The sequence below is a fragment of the Anolis sagrei genome, chromosome Y (genome assembly GCF_037176765.1).
Source record: "Anolis sagrei isolate rAnoSag1 chromosome Y, rAnoSag1.mat, whole genome shotgun sequence".
NCBI lineage: Eukaryota > Metazoa > Chordata > Lepidosauria > Squamata > Dactyloidae > Anolis > Anolis sagrei.
Window position 1 is genome coordinate 37,282,507 of NC_090035.1, and position 23,184 is coordinate 37,305,690.

The 23,184-nt window shown below is 44.5% G+C and overlaps 1 protein-coding gene across 6 annotated transcripts in view; it reads right to left on the minus strand.

The window, feature by feature from the left end:
* The window catches only part of LOC137095171 (ubiquitin-conjugating enzyme E2 L3), a 290,392-nt gene that overhangs the window by 37,017 nt on the left and 230,191 nt on the right, over nt 1–23,184 (minus strand). For 5 of the 6 annotated variants that reach the window (XM_067461523.1, XM_067461527.1, XM_067461525.1 and 2 more), the window contains 2 exons: nt 15,205–15,300; nt 6,180–6,366 (listed from right to left, as the gene is read on the minus strand). In XM_067461523.1, coding sequence (XP_067317624.1) covers nt 6,180–6,366; nt 15,205–15,300 — 283 coding nt within the window. The remainder of the gene's footprint in view (nt 1–6,179; nt 6,367–15,204; nt 15,301–23,184) is intronic. The other variant, XM_067461529.1, reaches the window with a different exon arrangement.

The window sequence follows — 23,184 nt, forward strand, 5'->3', positions numbered from 1 at the left end:
TCCCCGTTTCTGTCATGAACCCTTTTCTCCACCAGGGGCTCCTGTTGAAGCAGGCCAATCAGGGACCATATGCAAATAGCAGCGCAGCGGCAGCCAGTCAGAATCTTGGAACTTTCAGGCTGGCCAATCAGAAAGCCGGCACATACACCGCCACACATCTGCCACATACAAACTTTGACTTTTATTATATATATATATATATATAGATAGATAGATATAGATATAGATATAGACTAGATTGGGGTCCCACCACTGCCCGGGTTATTTGAAAAAGGAATTGTGTCTCCAGTTCGGTCTTAATCAGTTATTTATATGGCTCACAGTGGTCTCAGGAAGTAAGCGAAGGTAGTGTGAGTCCCATCCCATCATCTGTGGTCCATCCTCCTCCAAAATGTACCAGGATGGAGAGTGGTTCATGGGGGCTCTGTGTGCCAAGTTTGGTCTTGATTAATCGTTAGATGAGTGTTGCAGAAGTCTTGGGAAGTGAGTGGAGGTAATTGAAGTCCCATCATTCATTGTCTGTTCTCCCAAAAAACCTCACCAGAATATTGAGTTGGCCATGGGGCTCTCTGTGTCAAGTTTGGTCTTTATTGATATTTGGTGAGTGTCACTGTGGTTTCAGGAAGTGAGTGAAGGTATCATCCATGGTCTGTCCAGGATGTAGAGTGGGCCATAAGTACTCTGTGTGCCAAGTTTGGGCCTGGTCTCTGATTTGTAGGGGCTACAATGTTCTGTGGGAAGTGAATCGGGTAAAGGTACTGCAAATCCCATCATTAGTGGCCCATGCAGCCCTGAACTGCACCAGATTTTAAAGTGGGCCATTGGGCCTCTGTGTGCCAAGTTTGGTAATGATGCGTCATTGGTGTGGGCCACAGTGCTCTAAGGTTAAACCATAGTGCTCTAAGGTTAAACTCTCTCCGTTGCCATGGACCGACCACCACCTGGTCAGATTTAGACTTACTGTACCTCCTAACCTCAACAGAGGTGGGGGACCCATTAAGTTGGTCCACCCCAGGAGGCTTATGGATCCGGATGGATTCTTGACGGCTCTTAGGGAATTTCCCGCCTCCTCGGTTGGTGATTGTGTTGATGCCCTGGTCTCTCTCTGGAACAGGGAGATGACTAGGGCAATAGACACGATTGCTCCGGAATGTCCCCTCTCAAGTAGCCGAGCTAAACCAGCTCCTTGGTTCAACGAGGAGTTGGCAGTGATGAAGCGAAAGAAGAGGGAACTAGAGAGCATGTGGCGTTCTGATCCGAGCGAGCCAAACCGAACACGGTTTGTGTCCTTTCTAAGGGCATATGCCGCGGCAATAAAGGCCGTGAAGAAATCTTTCTTCGCGGCCACTATTGCGTCTGCAAAGAACCGACCGGCTGAGCTGTTTCGAGTTGTCAGAGGCCTTTTAAATCCCGTCGCTCAAGACGGGAGCCCTGGCAACCTGGCAGCCCGCTGTGATGCTTTTGCTCAGTTCTTTGCAGACAAAGTCGCTTTGATCCGTTCTGGTCTGGACACCATATTAATGGCAGTAGATGAGGATGTAGCTGGAGCACCTGCTTGTCCAGTTTTATTGGATTCATTTCAATTGGTGAAGCCCGAGGATGTGGACAAGATACTTGGAGGAATGAGGCCTACCACATGCATCCTGGACCCCTGTCCATCCTGGCTTTTGAAAGAAGCCAGAGGGGGATTGGCCGAGTGGGTGAAGGTGGTGGTTAATGCCTCCCTTTGGGAAGGCATCATTCCGGCGAGCTTAAAACAAGTTATAATAAAACCGCTGTTGAAAAAACCATCACTGGACCCCACTAAATTCGACAACTATCGGCCAGTTTCCAATCTCCCCTTCTTGAGCAAAGTCTTGGAACGTGTGGTGGCCTCACAACTCCAGGTATTCTTGGTAGACACGGATTATCTAGATCCGGCACAGTCTGGCTTTAGGCCGGGACATGGTACCGAGACAGCCTTGGTCGCCTTAGTGGATGATCTGCGCCGGGAGCTCGACAGGGGGAGTGTGTCCCTGTTAGTGCTCCTGGACCTCTCAGCGGCCTTCAATACCGTCTACCACGGTAACCTTCTGGGATGCCTCGCGGGGATGGGCCTCGGAGGTACTGTTTTGCAGTGGCTCCGGTCATTCCTAGAGGGTCGGTCTCAGAAGGTGTTATTGGGAGACACCTGTTCAACCCCACAACCGTTGTCTTGTGGGGTTCCTCAGGGCTCTATACTGTCTCCCATGTTGTTTAACATCTACATGAAGCCGCTGGGTGAGATCATCCGGAGTTGAGGGGTACGGTGTCATCTGTACGCAGATGATGTCCGACTCTGTCACTCCTTCCCACCTGCTACTAAGGAGGCTGTCGAGGTCCTGAACCGGTGCTTGGCCACTGTGACGGTCTGGATGAGGGCGAACAAATTGAAATTGAATCCAGACAAGACGGAGGTACTCCTGGTCAGTCGCAAGGCCGAACAGGGTATAGGGTTACAACCTGTGTTGGATGGGGTCGCACTCCCCTTGAAGACACAGGTTCGCAGTCTGGGTGTGACCCTGGACTCATCGCTGAGCCTGGAACCCCAGGTTTCGGCGGTGACCAGGGGAGCATTCGCACAGTTAAAACTCGTGCGCGAGCTGCGACCGTACCTTGGGAAGTCTGACTTGGTCACGGTAGTCCACGCTCTGGTTACATCCCGCTTAGACTACTGCAACGCTCTCTAAGTGGGGTTGCCCTTGAAGACTGCTCGGAAGCTCCAAATGGTCCAACGCTCGGCAGCCAGGTTGCTAACAGGAGCGGCACTCAGGGAGCACACCACTCCTCTGTTGCGCCAGCTTCACTGGCTGCCAATCTGCTACCGGGCACAATTCAAGGTGCTGGCTTTAGCCTATAAAGCCCTAAACGGTTCTGGCCCTACTTACCTCTCTGAACGCATCTCCTCCTATGAACCCACCAGGACATTAAGATCGTCTGGGGAGGCCCTGCTCTCGGTACCGCCCGCATCGCAAGCGCGGTTGGCGGGGACGAGAGACAGGGCCTTCTCGGTGGTGGCCCCCCGGCTGTGGAACGCCCTACCTGTGGACATCAGACAGGCCCCCTCACTGCTGGCATTCTGGAGGAAGGTCAAGACCTGGCTTTATGAACAAGCGTTTGGCTAATTGTGCAATGAAACACAGTAAGATGGTAGAACTGAACATAGGAATTGGTATAAGGACTATGATTGCGGATTCTGATTTTGATTTGTTTGCTGAGGCGCACGTCTATGTTAATTAATTGCTTGATTTGATATGTCTTGTATAATGCGTTTTAACTGCTTTTGATATTGTTGTGTTAACCTTTACTATGTAAACCGCCTTGAGTCGCCTTTTTGGCTGAGAAAGGCGGTATAGAAGTAAAGCAAATAAATAAATACTGCAAGTCCCGTCATCCATGGTCCATCTACGCTCATACTGCACCAGAATGTATAGTGGGTCTTGGGGTCTTTGTGCCAGGTTTGGTCTTGTTCTGTCATTGTTGGGGGTCACAAGGTGTTTTGGACTTCAACTCCAACAATTCCTGACAGATTCAGGCCCCTTTCCTATTCCCTCTGCTGCCTCGGAATGTTCAGGGTGGCCAATCAGAGACCACAGTGTCAGCCAATCGGTATCTTGGAACTTTCAGGCTGGGCAATCAGAGACCATATGCAAATAGCATCACAGTGGCAGCCAATCAGAATGCTGGCACATACTCCTTCACAACGCCACAACTGTCCGCCGCATACAAACTTTGACTTTTATTATATACTTGGGGATCCGGCACTGCCCGAGTTATTTGAGAAAGAAATTGTGTTTCAAGGTTGGTCTTTATCAGTTATTTATATGGCTCACAGTGGTCTGAGGAAGTTTCACTGAGTGAAGGTACTGCAAGTCCCATCGTCCATGGTGCATCCTCCTCCAAACCGCACCAGGATGTAGAGTGCATTATGGAGACCTGGTGTGCCAAGTTTGGTCCTTAATGGAAATTGGATGATGGTTGCAGTGGTCTCAGGAATTGAGCAAAGGTACTGCAAGTCCCATAATCCATGCTCGATCCACAATCAAACCACACTAGGGCGTAAAGTGGGTCATGAGAGTTCTATGTGCCAAGTTTGGTGTTGTTCAGTCATTGTTGAGGGTCGCTGCAGTATCGGAAAGTGAGTAGAGGTACTTCAAGTCCCATCATCCATGGTATGCCCTACTCCAAACCACTGCAACCCTCATCCAATTATCAATAAAGACCAAACTTGGCACACTGTGTCTCCATGACGCAGTAGGATGTAGAGTGGATCATGGGGGCTCTGTGTGCCAAGTTTGGTTTTGATTGGACATTAGATGACGGTTGCAGCAGTCTTGGGAAGGGAGTGAAGTCCTATCATCAATGGTCTGTCCTTCTCGAAAGTGCACCAGGATGTAGAGTGGGTCATGGGGACTCTGTGTGCCAAGTTTGGTCTTGATCAGTCAGTGAGTCTCAGGAAGTGAGTGAAGTGATTGCAAGTCCCATCATCCATTATCAAATTCTTCTAAATGGCACCGGGATGTAGAGTGGGTCATGCGGGCTCTCTGTGTATATTGTGGTCCTGATCCATCATAGTTGGCAGTTGTAATGGTCTTAGGAAGGGAGTGCAGGTATTGCAAGTCCCATCGTCCATGGTGCATCCTTCTCGAAACTGCACCAGGATGTAGAATGCGGCATGGAGATTCAGTGTGCCAAGTTTGGTCTTTATTGGTAATTGTATGAGGGTTGCAGTGGTCTCAAGAATTGAGTAAAGGTACTGCAAGTCCCATAATCCATGGTCCATCCCCAGCCAAACCACACCAGGACATAAAGTGCATCATGAGAGGTCTATGTGCCAAGTTTGGTCCTGATCAGTCATTGCATGAGGTTAACAGCAGTCTCAGAATGTGAGTGATGGTACTGCAAGTTCCATCATCCATGGTTCATCCTCCTCCAAACTGTAGTAGGATGTCGAGTGGGTCATGGGGGTTTTGTGTGCCAAGTTTGGTCTATATTGGCAATTTTCTGACAGAGCCCCTGGCCTTTTCCTTTCCTCTCTTTGTCATCTCGGAATCTTGGAATTGAGGCTGGCCAATCAGAGGCCATATGCAAATTTCCTTCTCATGTCCCCGTTTCCGTCATGAACTCTTTTCTCCACCAGGGGCTCCTATTGAAGCTGGCCAATCAGAGACCATATGCAAATAGCACCACAGCGGTAGCCAATCAGAACGCTGGCACATACTCCTCCCGCCACACCGCCACACTTTTGTCCTCCGCATACAAACTTTGACTTTTATTATATATTAGCTTGGGGACCCAGCGCTGCCCGGGTTATTAGAGAAAGTGGGTAATGGCAGTTCTGTATACCAAGTTTGGTCTTTTTTGGTCCTTGGATGATGGTTGCATTGTTTTCAGGAAGTGAGTGAAGGTACTTGAAGTCCAATCATCCATGGTCCACCCTCCTCCAAACTGCAGCAGTATATAGAGTGGGGCACGAGGGCTCTGTGTGTCAATTTGTTTTAGATCAGTAAATGGCGAGTGTTGCAGTGGTTTCAGTAAGTGAGTATAGGTACTGCAAGTTCCATCATCCATGGTTCATCCTACTCCAAACTGCAGTAGGATGTCGAGTGGGTCATGGGGGCTTTGGGTGCCAAGTTTGGTCTGTATTGGTAATTTTCTGACTCAGCCCCTGGCCTTTTCCTTTCCTCTCTTTGTCATCTTGGAATCTTGGAATTGAGGCTGGCCAATCAGAGACCATATGCAAATTTCCTTCTCATGTCCCCGTTTCTGTCATGAACTCTTTTCTCCACCAGGGGCTCCTACTGAAGCTTGCCAATCAGAGACCATATGCAAATAGCACCACAGCGGCAGCCAATCAGAAAGCTGGCACATACTCCTCCTGCTACACTTTTGTCCTCTGCATACAAACTTTGACTTTTATTATATGTATAGATATAGATAGAGATATATAGATATAGGTATAGATAGATATAGACATAGATATAATTATTTCTGAATTCAGTTATAAAATTGAAGTTTAAAAATGGTAGAAGGCAAAATTTACATATTGAAACTGTGGAATGGAATTTCGATTTCCAACAGCCTAAAGCATGAGATAGTTTACCAGCTTTCAATCAATCCTAGTTTGGGGAAATCTGGGTTCAACATTTGAAAACCCTTACCTTGATCAGTTTTGGTGGCTGGCTTCCAGTTTTCAGCACTAATTACTGGAAGACAAACTTGCCCTTTTTCATCAATGTTAGGATGATAGATCTTTGTTTTAAATGTAATCTTTGGAGGTTTGAAAGGGTACTCTGCAGGAAAGTTGATTTCGATTCTGAATGCTCCTTTGTCATATGGAGGATTGTCCTGTAACAAAAATATCAATATTCGGTCAAGACTGCAATAAATAAAAAATATATGATAGTTATCTGAAGCAGCAAGGGGATAATGCAGGGACATGGAAATATATGTAATTTAATTGGAAGAGCAAAAACCGATAGCAGTGACCTAAGGAGAAAAATAGGCTGCAATACAGATAGAGGGAAAAAAGAACCAGAAAGCCATTGGTATCTATTTTCAGTATTAGAACTTCAAAGTTCATTATCATTATTTTAAATACTGGAACAAATATCATGGATAGAACAAGACACAAGTGGCTTTCTAAAGGCTATTCTTGGCAAACCAGAAAGCAAGACAAAAGGCTGTAGTTATGGGGCTTGATTCAGCTTTCAGCGGAGTCAAATCCTGCAGCACTAAAAAATCCTGCAGAAATAGCCTATTTCTCTTTTTGTGAAACAGACATATTGCAACAACAGCATTAGCAGCAGTAAACAACAACAACATCAACAAGATAACAGTGGCAAAAGACAAGACTTCCATCTTGTCTTCTGCATATATCATCACTTGAGAGGCCTCGTCCCCTTCTGGCACCAAGGGCTGCTCTAGCCAGAGCAAAGACAGAAGGGCACAGAAGAGACTTCCAACTTGTCTTCTGCCTATATCATCACTTGAGAGGCCTCGCCTCCTTCTGGCACCAAGGGCTGCTCTAGCCAGAGCAAAGACAGAAGGGAACAGAAGAGACTTCCATCTTGTCTTCTGCCTATATCATCACTTGAGAGGCTTCGCCCCCTTCTGGCACCAAGGGCTGCTCTAGTCAGAGCAAAGACAGAAGGGCACAGAAGAGACTTCCATCTTGTCTTCTGCCTATATCATCACTTGAGAGGCCTCGCCCCCTTCTGGCACCAAGGGCTGCTCTAGCCAGAGCAAAGACAGAAGGGCACAGAAGAGACTTCCATCTTGTCTTCTGCCTATATCATCTCTTGAGAGGCCTCGCCCCCTTCTGGCACCAAGGGCTGCTCTAGCCAGAGCAAAGACACAAGGGAACAGAAGAGACTTCCATCTTGTCTTCTGCCTATATCATCTCTTGAGAGGCCTCGCCCCCTTCTGGCACCAAGGGCTGCTCTAGCCAGAGCAAAGACACAAGGGAACAGAAGAGACTTCCATCTTGTCTTCTGCCTATATCATCACTTGGGAGGCCTCGCCCCCTTCTGGCACCAAGGGGTGCTCTAGCCAGAGCAAAGTCATAAGGGAACAGAAGACACTTCCATCTTGTCTTAGAATTTACTATTCTTATTGTTAGTTAATTGTGAAAGGGGCAAGGGACAAAGCGAGCTGGGGGGAGATAAAGGGAACAGAAGACCATGGCAAGTTGAGATCCCAACAAAGCAAATAGCCAACAATGAAATACATATTGAGGTTCTGGATATGGAATGCAGCATGGAGGAGGAGGGGTGTTGCGCCAGCCGAGGGGCTCTCATAGAAGTGGTGGTGGGGAAGGGGAGATGCGGGAAAAGGAGACCATTAATTCGGCCTAGGAATCGTGTAACAACATTAGTAATTCCAAACCGGTCTCCTGATATGGTAAGCTGGTGTAACCAGGATGGCGGTCCCTCTGGATTGAAGGTGGTGCTGTTGAACGCCAGATCTGTCAATGGAAAAACAACTTTCATCCAAGATTTAATCCTGGATGAGCGGGCAGATCTGGCGTGCATTACGGAGACCTGGTTGGACGAAGCAGGAGGCGTGAATATGACCCAGCTTTGCCCACCAGGTTTTTCCGTGCAGCACCAGCCGAGATCCGGAGGGCGGGGAGGCGGGGTCGCAGTGGTCTATAGAGATTCCATCCCTCTGACCAGGGGCCCCATCCCGCAGTCAATAAATTTTGAATGCGTCCACTTGAGGTTGGGTGACCGGGACAGAATAGGGATTCTGTTAGTGTGCCGCCCACCTCGCTGCACTACAGTCTCCTTACCTGAGCTAGCGGGGGTGGTCTCAAGCCTGGCATTGGAATCCCAGAGGCTCCTTGTGCTGGGGGACTTCAATGTCCATGCCGAGGCAGCTCTTTCAGGAGAGGCTCAGGACTTCATGTCTGCCATGGCAACCATGGGGCTGTCCCAGCAAGTATCTTGTCCCACTCATAGTGCAGGACATACATTGGACTTGGTTTTCTGCCAGGGATGGGAGGAAGGTGGTGGGATCGAGGAGCTGACCATCTCTCCGTTGCCATGGACCGACCACTTCCTGGTCAGATTTAGGCTCACTGCGCCCCCTAACCTCTGCAGAGGTGGAGAACCCATTAAGTTAGTCCGCCCCAGGAGGCTTATGGATCCGGATGGATTCCTGATGGCTCTTGGGGAGTTTCCCGCTGCCTCGGTAGGTGATCCTGTTGAGGTCCTGGTCACTCTCTGGAATGGGGAAATGACTAGGGCAATTGACATGATCGCTCCGGAACGTCCCCTCTCAAGTAGCCAAGCTAAACCAGCTCCCTGGTTCACCGAGGAGCTGGCAGTGATGAAGCAAAGGAAGAGGGAACTAGAGAGTGTGTGGCGTTTGGATCTGAGTGAGCCAAATCGAACACGGTTTGTGTCCTTTTTAAGGGCATATGCCGCGGCAATAAAAGCCGCAAAGAAGGCCTTCTTTGCGGCCACTATTGCGTCTGCAAAGAACCGTTCGGCAGAGCTGTTCCGAATTGTCAGAGGCCTTTTGAATCCCACCGCTCAAGGTGGGAACCCTGACGATTCGACTTCTCGCTGTGAAGCTTTTGCTCAGTTCTTCGCAGACAAAGTCGCTTTGATCCGTTCTGGTCTGGATACCATGTTAATGGCAGTCTCTGAGGATGTAACACGAGCACCTGCTTGTCCAGTTTTGATGGATTCATTTCAATTGATGAAACCCGAGGATGTGGACAAGATACTTGGAGGAATGAGGCCTACCACATGCATCCTGGACCCCTGCCCATCCTGGCGTCTAAAGGAGGCCAGAGGGGGATTGGCTGAGTGGGTTAAGGTGGTGGTTAATGCTTCCCTTCGGGAAGGCAAGATTCCAGCGAGCTTAAAACAAGCTATAATAAAACCGCTGTTGAAGAAACCATCACTGGACCCCACTAAATTTGACAACTATCGGCCAGTTTCCAATCTCCCCTTCATGAGCAAAGTCTTGGAACTTGTGGTGGCCTCACAACTCCAGGTATTCTTGGTAGATACAGATTATCTAGACCCGGCACAGTCTGGGACATGGTACCGAGACAGCCTTGGTCGCCTTAGTGGATGATCTGTGCCGGGAGCTCGACAGGGGGAGTGTGTCCCTGTTGGTGCTGCTGGACCTCTCAGCGGCCTTCGATACCGTCGACCACGGTATCCTTCTGGGATGCCTCGCGGGGATGGGTCTTGGAGGTACTGTTTTGCAGTGGCTCCGGTCATTCCTAGAGGGTCGATCTCAGAAGGTGTTGTTGGGGGACACCTGTTCAACCCCACAACCATTGTCTTGTGGGGTTCCTCAGGGCTCAATATTGTCTCCCATGTTGTTTAACATCTACATGAAGCTTCTGGGGGAGATCATCCAGAGTTTCGGGGTACGGTGTCATCTGTATGTGGATATGTCCAATTCTGTCACTCCTTTCCACCTGCTACTAAGGAGGCTGTCAAGGTCCTGAACCGGTGCTTGGCCGCTGTGACGGTCTGGATGAGGGCAAACAAATTGAAATTGAATCCAGACAAGACAGAGGTACTCCTGGTCAGTTGCAAGGCCGAACAGGGCATAGGGTTACAGCCTGTGTTGGATGGGGCCGCACTCCCCCTGAAGATGCAGGTTCGCAGCTTGGGAGTGACCCTGGACTCATTGCTGAGCCTGGAACCCCAGGTTTCGCCGGTGACCAGGGAAGCATTTGTACACCTAAAGCTTGTGCGCGAGCTGCGCCCGTACCTTGGGAAGTCTGACTTGGCCACGGTAGTCCACGCTCTGGTTACATCCCGTTTAGACTACTGCAACGCTCTCTACGTGGGGTTGCCTTTGAAGACAGCTCAGAAGCTCCAACTAGTCCAACGCTCGGCAGCCATGATTTTAACAGGAGCGGAGCGCAGGGAGCATACAACCCCCCTGTTGCGCCAACTCCACTGGCTACCGATCTGCTACCGGGCTGAATTCAAAGTGCTGGCGTTGGCCTTTAAAGCCCTAAACGGTTCCGGCCCAAGCTACCTATCCGACCGCATCTCTGCCTATGAACCCACCAGGACTTTGAGATCTTCCAGGGAGACCCTGCTCTCGATCCCGCCTGCTTCTCAAGCTCGGCTGGCGGGGACAAGATAGGGCCTTCTCGGTGGTGGCTCCTCGGCTGTGGAACACCCTTCCTACGGACATTAGACTAGCACCATGTCTAATGGTATTCCGCAAAAAAGTGAAGACCTGGCTGTTTGGGCAGGCGTTCCAATAATTAGTGCAATGATTGGTTAATGAACACTGGAATGGAACAATGGATGACGAATCTGGTACATGTTTTTGATGACGAGACGACAGTGAATGGGTATTGTAGTAACTGTTTATTAATTGTGTAATGTGTTAGGTTGTTAACTGTTTCTATACTATAGCACTGATTTTTTGCTGTTCGTATTTGTTGTGAACCGCTGTGAGTCGCCTTCGGGCTGAGAACAGTGGTATATAAGTAAGGTAAATAAATAAATAAATAAAAGGATATGCTATCAAGATAGCTGAATTGCTGTCAAGAGTCATTCCAATCTCCTTGGGTTTGCAATAATAATTTTAAAATGGATTAAAAATGCTAATTCAAGCTTGTTAGTTGCAACATTCACACTTTCTTTAAGCAGACACGTGTTCTTTCTCTCACTTTGGGCATTATTCCACAGGTATGTGTGTGTATGTATGTGAATATATACATATGTACGTATATATTCACACACACTCTATTTGCCTCATTGCCAACAGAACCTCTGATGATTCAAGCTACAGATGAAAGCGAAACAACAGGAGAGAATGCAGGTGGAACACATTGATCATACAGCCCAAAAAATTCACAGCAACTCAGATATATATAAAGTTATTAATTCTACTCAATGCTATTTGTCTCATCAATGTTCTTCTTTTCACCACAAAAGTAATTAGTGGCCAATCTTTCATAACTTTCCTTAAATAAGCCAGCTTGCTTCTATTTGCCAATCTTTTTCACCTGTTCTGACCTTTCTCAAGTTTTCCTTGTCACTGTCTGAATAATCTCCCTCTTCTTTCCCACTACTCGAGTCTTGTCTCATTACACTTGATTCTTCTTGTTGTTCTCTACTGTAGGCTCCCTCTAGCTCCTCTTATTTTTCCAGATCTTGTTTAAAGTTGTGGTAATAATATTTTGCTTGCTGAGGCATGGTCATCCAGTATCATTATTTGTTACAGAGAAAAGAGAAGTCTTCTTGATTTTTCCCTACCTAAAGAATATTTATTTAGTATTTTTCTTTCAAGTCCTGAAGTGTTAGTTAATCTGGTTGTCACTTTCTATCATTCTTCTCTCATCTGTTGCTTGTTTATCATCAAATAATATTTCTTTTCTAGTTTATCCACATATCAATGTCAGTTTTGGAATAATGCTTTCTCTTGTTTCTTGCTTTTTCATAGTTAAGGAAAAAGTTCTTCTAGCTAAACAGTTCCAAAAGATAGCAATAAAATTGCTCAAAAATAGTTCCCTAATAAGAAGTCCCTCAGCACATTGTTTCCAAAAATAGAGGATAAAATTGTAATCCAGAGCAAATAAAAGGCAGTAAATCAAAATTGTAATCCAACTGAGATTTACATCTCACACACAGAGAAATGAAATTGTACTCCAATGCAAAAAAGTTTATAGTAAAACAAATTGTTCTTTAAAGTAAAATGATTTCCAAACAGTCAGGCTGGTATCAAATGTCCCTCTGCAAAGTTCTCTTATTTCTCCTTTTTGAAAACTTACACCTCTGCTTTGAAATTAGCCTTAGAAAGATGAGTTTCTAGCAAGTATTGTCTGTAATGACTGTAAGAGTCCTTACATTAACACTTACTTAGGTAGATTCTGGGCAGGGATTTTTGCACAAAGAGAAAATGACAAAGATTGTGATAAAGATTCCCCATCTGTCCTTTGAATTAGACGATTTTCAAATAATCCCAATGCTGTAAAATATGTACCACAGTCTCCTCAGTAATCCCAGTTCTAGAAAAAAGAATTTTTAAAATAAAGCAAAAATAGTAAAATAATAAAATGGTTGTCTTTATAAGCTCATGGTTCAGAAGGATGCTCCATATGAACATTTGCCTGACGCGATTCCAGGTGACGAGGATCATGAACAGGGGCCTCCCTAAGAGATCTTTTTCTGAGGTCTCTTCTGATCCCATGGCAACGATTTATGGCTTGCTAAAAGGGGCCGACCAAGGGCAAGATGGATGGATGGTATCCTTGAAGTGACTGGACTGACCTTGAAGGAGCTGGGGGTGGTGACGGCCGACAGGGAGCTCTGGCGTGGGCTGGTCCATGAGGTCATGAAGAGTCGGAGATGACTGAACGAATGAACAACAACAACAAAATTCCCCTGTAATGTCTCTACTGGGAGACATGTAAGTAAAACAATTTAAAACTTTTATTGCAACATGATTTCTCAGAAATGTGACTGATCTCTGGAGCACACTTGGAAGAAACATCCCTGTTTTTCAAAGGGGGAGGGAATGACAATAATAATAATAATAATAATAATAATAATAATAATAATAATAATCGTCATCATCATCATCATCAAGGTGATCCCAATGGTGATTGGCACACTGGGTGCAGTGCCTAAAGATCTTGGCCTGTACTTAAACATAATCGGTGCTGACAAAATCACAATCTGCCAGCTGCAGACGGCCATCTTACTGGGATCTGCACACATTATTTGCTGATACAGCACACAGTCCTAGACACTTGGGAAGTGTCCGATGTGTGATCCAATACAACAGCCAGAAAAGTGTCTGCTGTGGACTCATCTTGTTGTGTTTCAAATAATAATAATAATAATAATAATAATAATAATAATAATAATTTGTATTTATTACCCACCTCTCCTAATAGCTTGAGAAGGGTAGAACAAATTCAAAAACAAATGAACATAAAAATACAGTAAATTCATATATAGTGGTAACAGAATGTAAATCAAGGCTCTTTCCACAGTTGTGGGGCAACCACTGAAAAGGGGGTCCTCTGGGTAATGGTTACCAGCTGGTTGGTTGGAATCTCAGTGGACCTCAGAGAGCCTCAGTATCCTAAAGGGCAATGGATTGTGTAGGAGGAGGTCATTCTGTAGGGGACCTGGACCCAAACTATGGAGGGCTTTTGTCAGGAGCTGATTTTTGCCGTCTCAGAAGTTCACCATAAATCTTCCCTGTAACATCTTGAAGCCAACCAGAAGTGTTGGTGGAAAGGCTGGAGCACAGCTGGATGGACTAACTTTTTTCTTGAGGGAAAATTGTGATAAGGGACTGGGGGTGAGGTAGTAAGAATAGTAGGAAAAGTGGGGGGGTTTGGGCAAGAATGCCATTGGCAGCTTTTTCTTGGTTTGCGGAAATCTGAGTAATAAAGCCAATTCCAAAGAAAGCTTTGTGAATTGTTTGATTTGCTGTCTAGATTTTGCAGATAATGACAGTTTTAAAGGTCAAAATTATGAAGTGCAGGTAATTTATGTAGTAACCATTAGAAGATAATTTCTGTGGTAAGTATTGAAAGTGGTAATAATTTCAACAAGTATAAAGTTTAATATTTGGGGACTATGAAAAGGACATATAGAAAGACTAATTAATTGATTAGTAGTTATTTAAATTACAAATAATTATAGATTGGTGAATGATTTGATAGTCATTATATTGGTTCTTGTTTGTATACAGAACTGGTTTTCTTGGGGTTTTTTTTCTGCATTTACCTCCACATGTTTTTTCCTTATAACCAGAGGTAAGTGTTGGAGTTTTCTTTTACACTGTGAAGGGAAATCTTGCTACTTTGCCTTGGTAGAAAGAAAGCACCTATTAGGATAGAAATACTCGAAGTCTGTTCCAATATCCACAAAGTTTAGTTGTGTTTTCCTGTTGATCTGTTTTGGACCAGTAGTTATATTAACTTAAGGGACTGTTTCTAAGTAACACAATGAACCAGAAAAAAACCTCTTGTTCTTTTGTTGTTAAACCTTATTGTTAGGTGTCTGTTTTGTAGCCAGGTAAGTGAAGTGAAAAGAAGACTAAAAGAAACTTTATGCAATATTGACTTTTGTTTTATGAACCCAACTAAAATTAATTATTTACATTAAAACTATTATCATACTTTTTCTTTCATCTTCTGATTTATCGTCATTCATACTCTTTTTTTTGTAACTCTTGTAATATATCAAGTATAAAAAATCTATAAGAAAAGTGCCTTTGCATTTACATATGTGCTTAATTCATTTTGTATTTCAATTCATCAGATAACTATATTTTGTCTTATCTTTGTAATCCCAAGTAATGCTTGATCAATATATCCTTTCTAATGTGGGCATATTTTGCTGGATTTCAGTGCTTTTTTCAAAATGTAGAAAGAGACTCTAAAACTGTCTATAGAGTGCACAGACAACCTTAAGTACTTTGAAGAAGAAAATGTTATTACATTAACGTTATTATAGTACAAAGGTTTTTCTTGGGTTACACCTCATAAACAATGGCCCAGAAATGTTTTCTTATACTAACAACTACATTGAATTGCCAGAAATGTCTTTGGCTGTAAGTTTTCAAGAGTTCATTATATAGATGATTTATTAATTTCTTTGGAAAATTAATCACCCCTATATAAATAATTCATATCGTATTTCTAAAATGGCAGCAGGTTGCTTTTACACTCACAGGAACAATAAGCCCTTGCCAAGTCAATAAGTTAGCTTCATCAACTTGGATATTACGGAAGTTCTTCATTCCACACTTGCGGATTTCTTCGAGTTCCTGTAAACCAAGCATAGTACAGGTGGAATGTTATTGATTACAGCAAAAACATGAAAGCTCAAGTGTTTATTTTCAAATATTTATCCATTGTAGGCAATGACAGCAAACTGGGAAAAAGTACTGCAGATGAACGTTTTACACTTGTCCCTCCTTTCCTAGACTTCTGTTGTACACAGACTCAGTTAGATTCACATAATATTTGTTTGTTTGCTTATTTATCTCATTTATATATTGCTTTTCACCTAGAGTGGAACCCAACACAACTCACAAAAAGAAGCAAAATATAATAATAGCTTAAATCCAATTTAAAACCATCAGTTAAAAACAATATAACTGTACATTATGTAAAATATATAACAGTTTAAAACAGCACTGAATCCAGTCGACATTAGATCAGGACCAAACTTGGCACCCAGTCCCAAATGGCCAGCTGTGTCCCGGCATTGAACGTTTGCCGTGTATATGCTGTGCTCTGCCTTGAGTCCCCTTCGGGGTGAGAAGGGCGGAATATAAATGTTTTAAATAAATAAATAAATAAATAATACAGGTGGGGTTTGGGGGTGAATGACCTTGGCTCTGGTAATTGTAGTTCATCCATATCCAGAGAGCACTGAACCCAGGTGACTATGGATCTGGACCAAACCTGGTACACAGATTCAACATAGCCAATTGTGCATACAAGCAGAGCTTGGGGGTTAATCACTTCTGATCTGGGAGTTGTAGTTCACCCTTAACCAGAGAGCTCTGAATGCAGCTCATGTTGGATCTGGACTAAAACTGGCACACATACCCAACATGGCCAACTCTGAATACTGGAGACGTTTGGGGTGATAGGCCTACGATTTTGAAATTGCAGTTCACCCACATTGTTATGCATTTTTGAATGGGAGCATGCATAAAAAACAACAGGAAAGACTGGCTTTTTCCCCTAAGAGATAGAGCTACAAATTATCAAACTGATATTGCCCACCACCCGAAAACAAACAGTGCCTTTCTCAAATAACCCAGGCCAACATAACATACTGGAGGAGGGGGGTGAATGACAAGTCCACAAGGGAGTTGTAGTTCACCTTGCATCCAGAGATATCCCCCAACTTCCCAAAACAATGCTTTTCTCAAGTAACCCAGGCATTGTCAGGTTCCCAAGCTAGTATTACAAATAACAATGAGAGTGAATCTTACCTTTACAGAAAGTTTTGCTTTGTTTTTTCAAGAAAACTTTTCACAGTATAGAGGATATTTTTTTTTTAAAAAAATCAATGGTAAAGAAATAAAGATATATTATCTTTTTCCTGTTCTGTTAGTATTCGTTATATACATATTTCATTCTATTCAGATTTTACAGGTATTTCCATTTTCAATAGCAGTTTGCTAGTCAAAGTATAGCCATTTAAAAATAATTTCATACAAAATCTATCTATTTATCTAATTAATTAATGGCAGTATAATCCATTAAGTTATGTATTTAGTATAAAAGATACATTTGAAATAATCATTTTAAAAGCGATTGAACACTCCTTCGTATCAACAAACAATACTAAGTGTTGTGTTTTGGGGGATTATAAACAAATTGCCTTGATCTCTTTTTTTTCAAAAAGGGAGATACTTTTAATCTCTGAAGTTACATAAGAATAATAGGTTTTTTTAGATTATATGTTTTAGGTTATATGTTTTTAAACTACGCATCTTTATTTAACTTACTACAACTACAAACACAACTAAGTATCTATTAAAATATAGATTGTGAACAAAAAACATGGATAAGCATACTTGCACAAAACAATAACATACAGAAAATAAACAAAACCATTAATTAGACAAATGTAATTAAAAGTAGAAATGTGGCTATATAACACCATATAAAGGGATTGGATTAATAAAATGATTAGATAAAGAGTTAGAGCATTGTAGATTAGTGGTTAATTTGCTTTTTATCCTTCTCAAATAACATCTTTTAAAGGGAGTCATGTCTTCTCAAGTTTCGTCATCTTGGCTTCCAGTTTCATATGCTCTAAGACCCATTGATTTATCTTTATAAGTTTATCAGATCTACAGAAATCTTCCACAGAACATTTGGAAATTTTCCAAATCTTCCCCTGACATTAAGTCTAATTGTGTTGTAATCTGGGGGTTCATGCTAATCTCAATTTCTATGCTACAGTTTTGTCCGTTGACACCTCCAAGGTCATGTGGCCGGCATGACTGCATGGAGTGCAGTTACCTTCCCGCCGGAGTGATACCTGTTTTCAAATTGTTAGGTTGGCAGAGGCTGGGGCTAACAGCAGGAATTCATGCCACTCTCCGAATCTGAATCTGCGACCTTTTGCTCTGCAAGTTCAGCAACTCAGTGCTTTAACCCACAATTCCACTGGGGGCTTCTTCACATACTGCATATGCTCAAAGATAAGCCAAGTTTTTCAACCCTTTTGGGGCTGAAAAAGCCCCCTCGGATTATATTCAAGTCAAGGTCTTCTGCCCCGGTGAGAAGCAAAGTCCCACCCACCATTTGCAATGAGGCGACGTCTTCACTTGTGTTGAGGTGAGGTTTTGCCTCTCTGTGAGCAGAAGCCTTGTCTCACCATGAGTGGAGACCAAAGTACATCATCTTTGATCTAATATCCTTCACTCCAGTGAGCAGCCGGGCATAATTTCCTGGCGAATGGACTGGTTTGATCTTCTTATGGTCCAAGGCACTCAGAATTTTCCTCCAACACCACGGTTCAAAAGCATCTATCTTGCTTCACTCAGCCTTCCTTATGGTCCAGCTCTCACATCCATAGGTTACGATGGGCAATAGTATATTAATTGCCAATGTGATGTCTCTACTTTTCACTATTTTATCAAGATTGGTAATTGCTCTCCTCTCAAGAAGTAAATGTCTTCTGATTTCCCCCCTGTTTAAGGAGTTCCATTGACTGCTGTTCATTTTCCAGTAACACTTCAAGGTGAGGGTTCTTCCTACAAAGCCCTGAATGGTTTGGGACCTGCCTACCTGCATGACCTCATCTGGAGGCCTTGTTCTCGCTCCCGCCCCCTTCGCAGGCACGATTGGTGGGGACGAGGGAGAAGGCCTTCTATATGGTGGCACCCCAACAGCCTGCCAGGTAGGTGCTAAGTTTGATTGAATTCTATTGTTTGTGCATTTCAGAATACTCTTTGATTGAAAGTACAACTGCAACTCCCAAATGTCCGGGTTTATTTTCCCAAAACCTCTCCAGTATTTTCTTTTGATCATGGGAATTCTAGATGCCAAGTTTGGTCCAGGTCTTTAATTTGTCAGGGTTTTAAAGGCCTGTGGAAGTCCGAGCTGAATCAGTTGAAGGTACTGCAAATCCTATCATCCCTTGTTTATACCCCCAAACATATTGTTTTTGTGATTAATCACTAGGCTTTAATTATATTCCATTTCTATCAATGAAAATATATCCTGCATATCAGATATTTACATTATGATTCATAACCATAGCAAAGTTACAGTTATAAAGTAGCAACGAAAATAATTTTATGTTGGGGGTCCCTGTCTCTTGCATCCTATGGGCTATGGTGTCGATAATTAGGATCCCTTGGGGAAAAATGATTTTTATTTGGGTGGTGCATACAAATAGGATCCTATGGGGAAAATTGATTTTAACTTGGGTGGTGCATAAAAATAGGACCCCATGGGAAAAAGTGATTTTAACTTGGCCGCCTGTCTCTTGCATCCTATGGGCTGTGGTGCAGATAAATAGGATCCCATGAGGGAAAGTGATTTTAACTTGGGTGGTGCATAAAAACAGGATCCCATGGAGAAAAGTGATTTTAACTTGGGTTCCTATCCCTTGCATCCTATGGGCTTTGGTGCAGATAAATAGGATCCCATGAGGAAAAGTGATTTTAATTTGGGTGGTGCATCAAAATAGGATACCATAGGAAAAAGTGATTTTAATTTTGGTGGTGCATAAAAATAGCTTCCAATAGGGAAAAGTGATTTTAACTTGGCCCCTGTCTCTTGCATCCTATGGGCTGTGGTGCAGATAAATAGGATCCCATGGGGGGAAGTGGTTTTAACTTGGCTCCCTGTCTCTTGCATCCTATGGGATGTGGTGCAGATAAATAGGATCCCATGGGGGAAAGTGATTTTAATTTGGGTGGTGCATAGAAATAGAATACCATTGAGAAAAGTGATTTTAACTTGGGTTCCTGTTTCTTGCATCCTATAGGCTGTGGTGCATATAAATAGGATCCCATGAGGGAAAGTGTTTTAATTTTGGTGGTGCATCAAAATAGGATACCATAGGGAAAAGTGATTTTAATTTGGGTGGTACATAAAAATAGCTTCCAATGGGGAAAAGTGATTTTAACTTGGGCCCCTGTCTCTTGCATCCTATGGGCTGTAGTGCAGATAAATAGGATCCCATGGGGGAAAGTGGTTTTAATTGGCTCCCTGTCTCTTGCATCCTATGGGCTGTGGTGCAGATAAATAGGATCCCATGGGGAAAGTGATTTTAATTTGGGTGGTGCATAGAAATAGAATACCATTGAGAAAAGTGATTTTAACTTGGGTTCCTGTTTCTTGCATCCTATAGGCTGTGGTGCATATAAATAGGATCACATGAGGGAAAGTGATTTTAGTTTTGGTGGTGCATCAAAATAGGATACCATAGGGAAAAGTGATTTTAATTTGGGTGGTACATAAAAATAGCTTCCAATGGGGAAAAGTGATTTTAACTTGGACCCCCGTCTCTTGCATCCTATGGGCTGCGGTGCAGATAAATAGGATCCCATGAGGAAAAGTGATTTTAACTTGGGTGGTGCATAAAACAGAATCCCATAGGGAAAAGTCATTTTAACTTGGGCCCCTGTCTCTTGCATCCTATAAGCTGTGGGGCAGATAAATAGGATCCCATAAGGGAAAGTGATTTTAACTTGGGTGGTGCATAAAAATAGGATCCCATGGGGAAAAGTGATTTTAACAGGCCCCTGTCTCCTGCATCCTATGGTCTGTGGTGCATAAAAAGAGGATCCCATGGGGAAAGTGATTTTAATAAGAGTGGTGAATAAAAATAGGATCCCAAGGGGAAAAGTGATTTTAATTTAGCCCCCTGTCTCTTGCATCCTAGGAGGTGTGGTGCAGATAAATAGGGGGAAGTTTTTAAACTATGCTACTGTCCCTTGGCGTATTAAGAGAGGGCGATTCCTTCCTATCTTCCCCTTTGCAGAAGCTAAGAGAGGGCAGCATGCTCCAGGTGTAAGGAGGAGGGGGAGTGCAGCCTCTTTGCACTGTCTGCAGGAATGAGGTGGTAGCCCTGCTCAACCGCCCCTCTGGGAATGGAAGCCCTGGAACCGCAGAGCCAGGTAGCCTTCTCCCCTCCAGGCTGCCCCAGAGCTCAGCCGCCAGACCAGGAAGCGAAGGGGGTGGCTCAGGCCAGGCATGTAGCCGGGGGGGGGGGGGGGGGCTTGAGGGGCTTCAGCCCCCCCCCCGAAATTCTCATGGTGGTTCGCGAAAAGGCCTTACTGGTGCATTATTTAAACTGTTATGTTTATTCATATCATGATCCGATTACCATACTCAATATATCCCATATGCATGGGGGTATTGGGGTAATGATACAAAATGTTTGCTAGGCTAGACCCTCTTTCACTCAGACTCAGCCCCCCTCGAAACTCAACCCCCCCAACCCCCCCTGAAATTTTTTTAGCCCCCCCCCTCCCCGAAACGAAATCCTGGCTACGGGCCTGGCTCAGGCCTGCATGTGCAGCTTCCCATCAACTACTTCTCCACCCCCCCCCCCAACCAGGTGACTCCTTACTCTCTTAACTCCTGCAGAGGCCAGGACTAGGTGGCATGTTCCAGGTGTGAGGAGGAGGGGGGGGGGGAAGAGACAGTTTGTGTGAAGGAAAGAAAGTTAAGAAAGTAAAAGGCAGACAGGGAGGGGGAAAAGTTGTGATGGGAAGCAGAAGCAAGGGGAAGGAGGCACACGGTCTTTCCTCTCTTCCCTGTCTCCCTCGTTTGTGTTCTCTATTCTTCCTTCTTTTCCCTGCCCTCCGCCACTTTACCCCCCATTTTGGCCACCCCCTGCCTACCACAACCTGCCCTCTCTCCCCCTTTTCCCACACTCTTTCTCTGCCTCTTTCCGCTCATCTGAGATCAATTGGACAAGAAGCACTGCCTGAACATCAAACAAAAAGTGGGCGCTAGAAACAACATCATACGAAAGCTGACTGGCACAACCTGGGGATCACAACCAGACACAGTGAAGACATCTGCCCTTGCGCTATGCTACTCTGCTGCTGAGTATGCATGCCCAGTGTGGAACACATCTCACCACACTAAAACAGTAGATGTGGCTCTTAATGAGACATGCCGCATTATCACAGGGTGTCTGCGACCCACACCACTGGAGAAATTACACTGCTTAGCCGGTATTGCACCACCTGACATCCGCCGGGAAGTAGCAGCCAATAGTGAAAGGACCAAGGCAGAGACATCTCCAGCTCATCCCCTGTTTGGGTATCAGCCGGCACGTCAACGACTTAAATCAAGACATAGTTTTCTTAGATCTACAGAGACACTCGCTGGAACACCCCAGCAAGCGAGAGTCCAAAAGTGGCAGGCCCAAACCCAGCACCTCAATTCATGGGTGATACCAGATGAGAGACTCCCCCCTGGGCACTCAGAAGACTGGGCGACTTGGAAGGCGCTGAACAGATTGCGCTCTGGCACCACGAGATGCAGAGCCAATCTTAAGAAATGGGGCTACAGGGTGGAATCCTCGGCATGCGAGTGCGGAGAAGAACAAACCACTGACCACCTGCTGCAATGCACCCTGAGCCCTGCCACATGCACGATGGAGGACCTTCTTGCGGCAACCCCAGAGGCACTCCAAGTGGCCAGATACTGGTCAAAGGACATTTAACCAAATACCAAATTTGCAAAATCTGTGTGGTTTTTTTTCTTTCTTTCTTTCTTCTTTTTCCTTTTCTTTTTAATCTCTGTGTTTGTTTTGCTCTGTTAGAATTGTAATACAATGGTTGCTGATGACACGATAAATAAATAAATTGGACCAGTGGACGGTTTCCTCCTCCAGGGGCATAAATCTCATTCCCTTTCCCAGGGGAGTCAGCAGCCAAGTTAAGCTTGGGGCACCATCTTTGCGTGCAACTGGGAGGGGGGCAGGCAGGGAGAGCCCTGGCTGGAGGAGCCCACAACTCTACCACTGACTCTCTCCCTCCTTCTCCCATCCGTCCCCTGATGGTTTTGCAGAGCTGCTAGGCTGGATCCAGGCCGAGCCCTGCTGCGGGCCCAGCAGCCATTCCAGGGAGGCAGAGGGCTAAGCCATAGAAGGTGACATCGTGACCCCCCCAGAAACAGCCCAGTGACCCCCCTGGCAGTTATGACCCCCAGGTTGAGAACCGGTGTCTTACTGGCATGTGAAATAAGTATCATTTGAATATTCTTTAGAGTTTCCCTTTTTTGATATAGGGATAAAAGTTGATTTTTTCCAATCTGATGGCCATTCTTGTGTTTTCCGTATTTGCACCCATCAACTTGACAGTATACTCTTTCAAGATTTTAAGCAGTTCAGCTGGGATCTCATTTTCTCCTGCTGCCTTGTTATTAGCAATGTTTCTTAAGGCCAAATCAGCCTCACTCCCCAGGATGTCTGGTTCTAATTCACTCACCACACCGCCAAAGCTGTTCTCAATACTTTTATCCTTCTAATACAGATGTTCTGTATAATCCCACTACCTTCTCTTGATCTCTTCAGCTTCTGTTAGATGCCTATCATCTTTGTTTTTAATCATGCCTAGTTTTGCTTGAAATTTACCTCCAATGTTTCTAATTTTCTGGAAGAGGTCTCTTGTCTTTCCTATTCTATTGTCTTCTTCCACTCCATATATCGC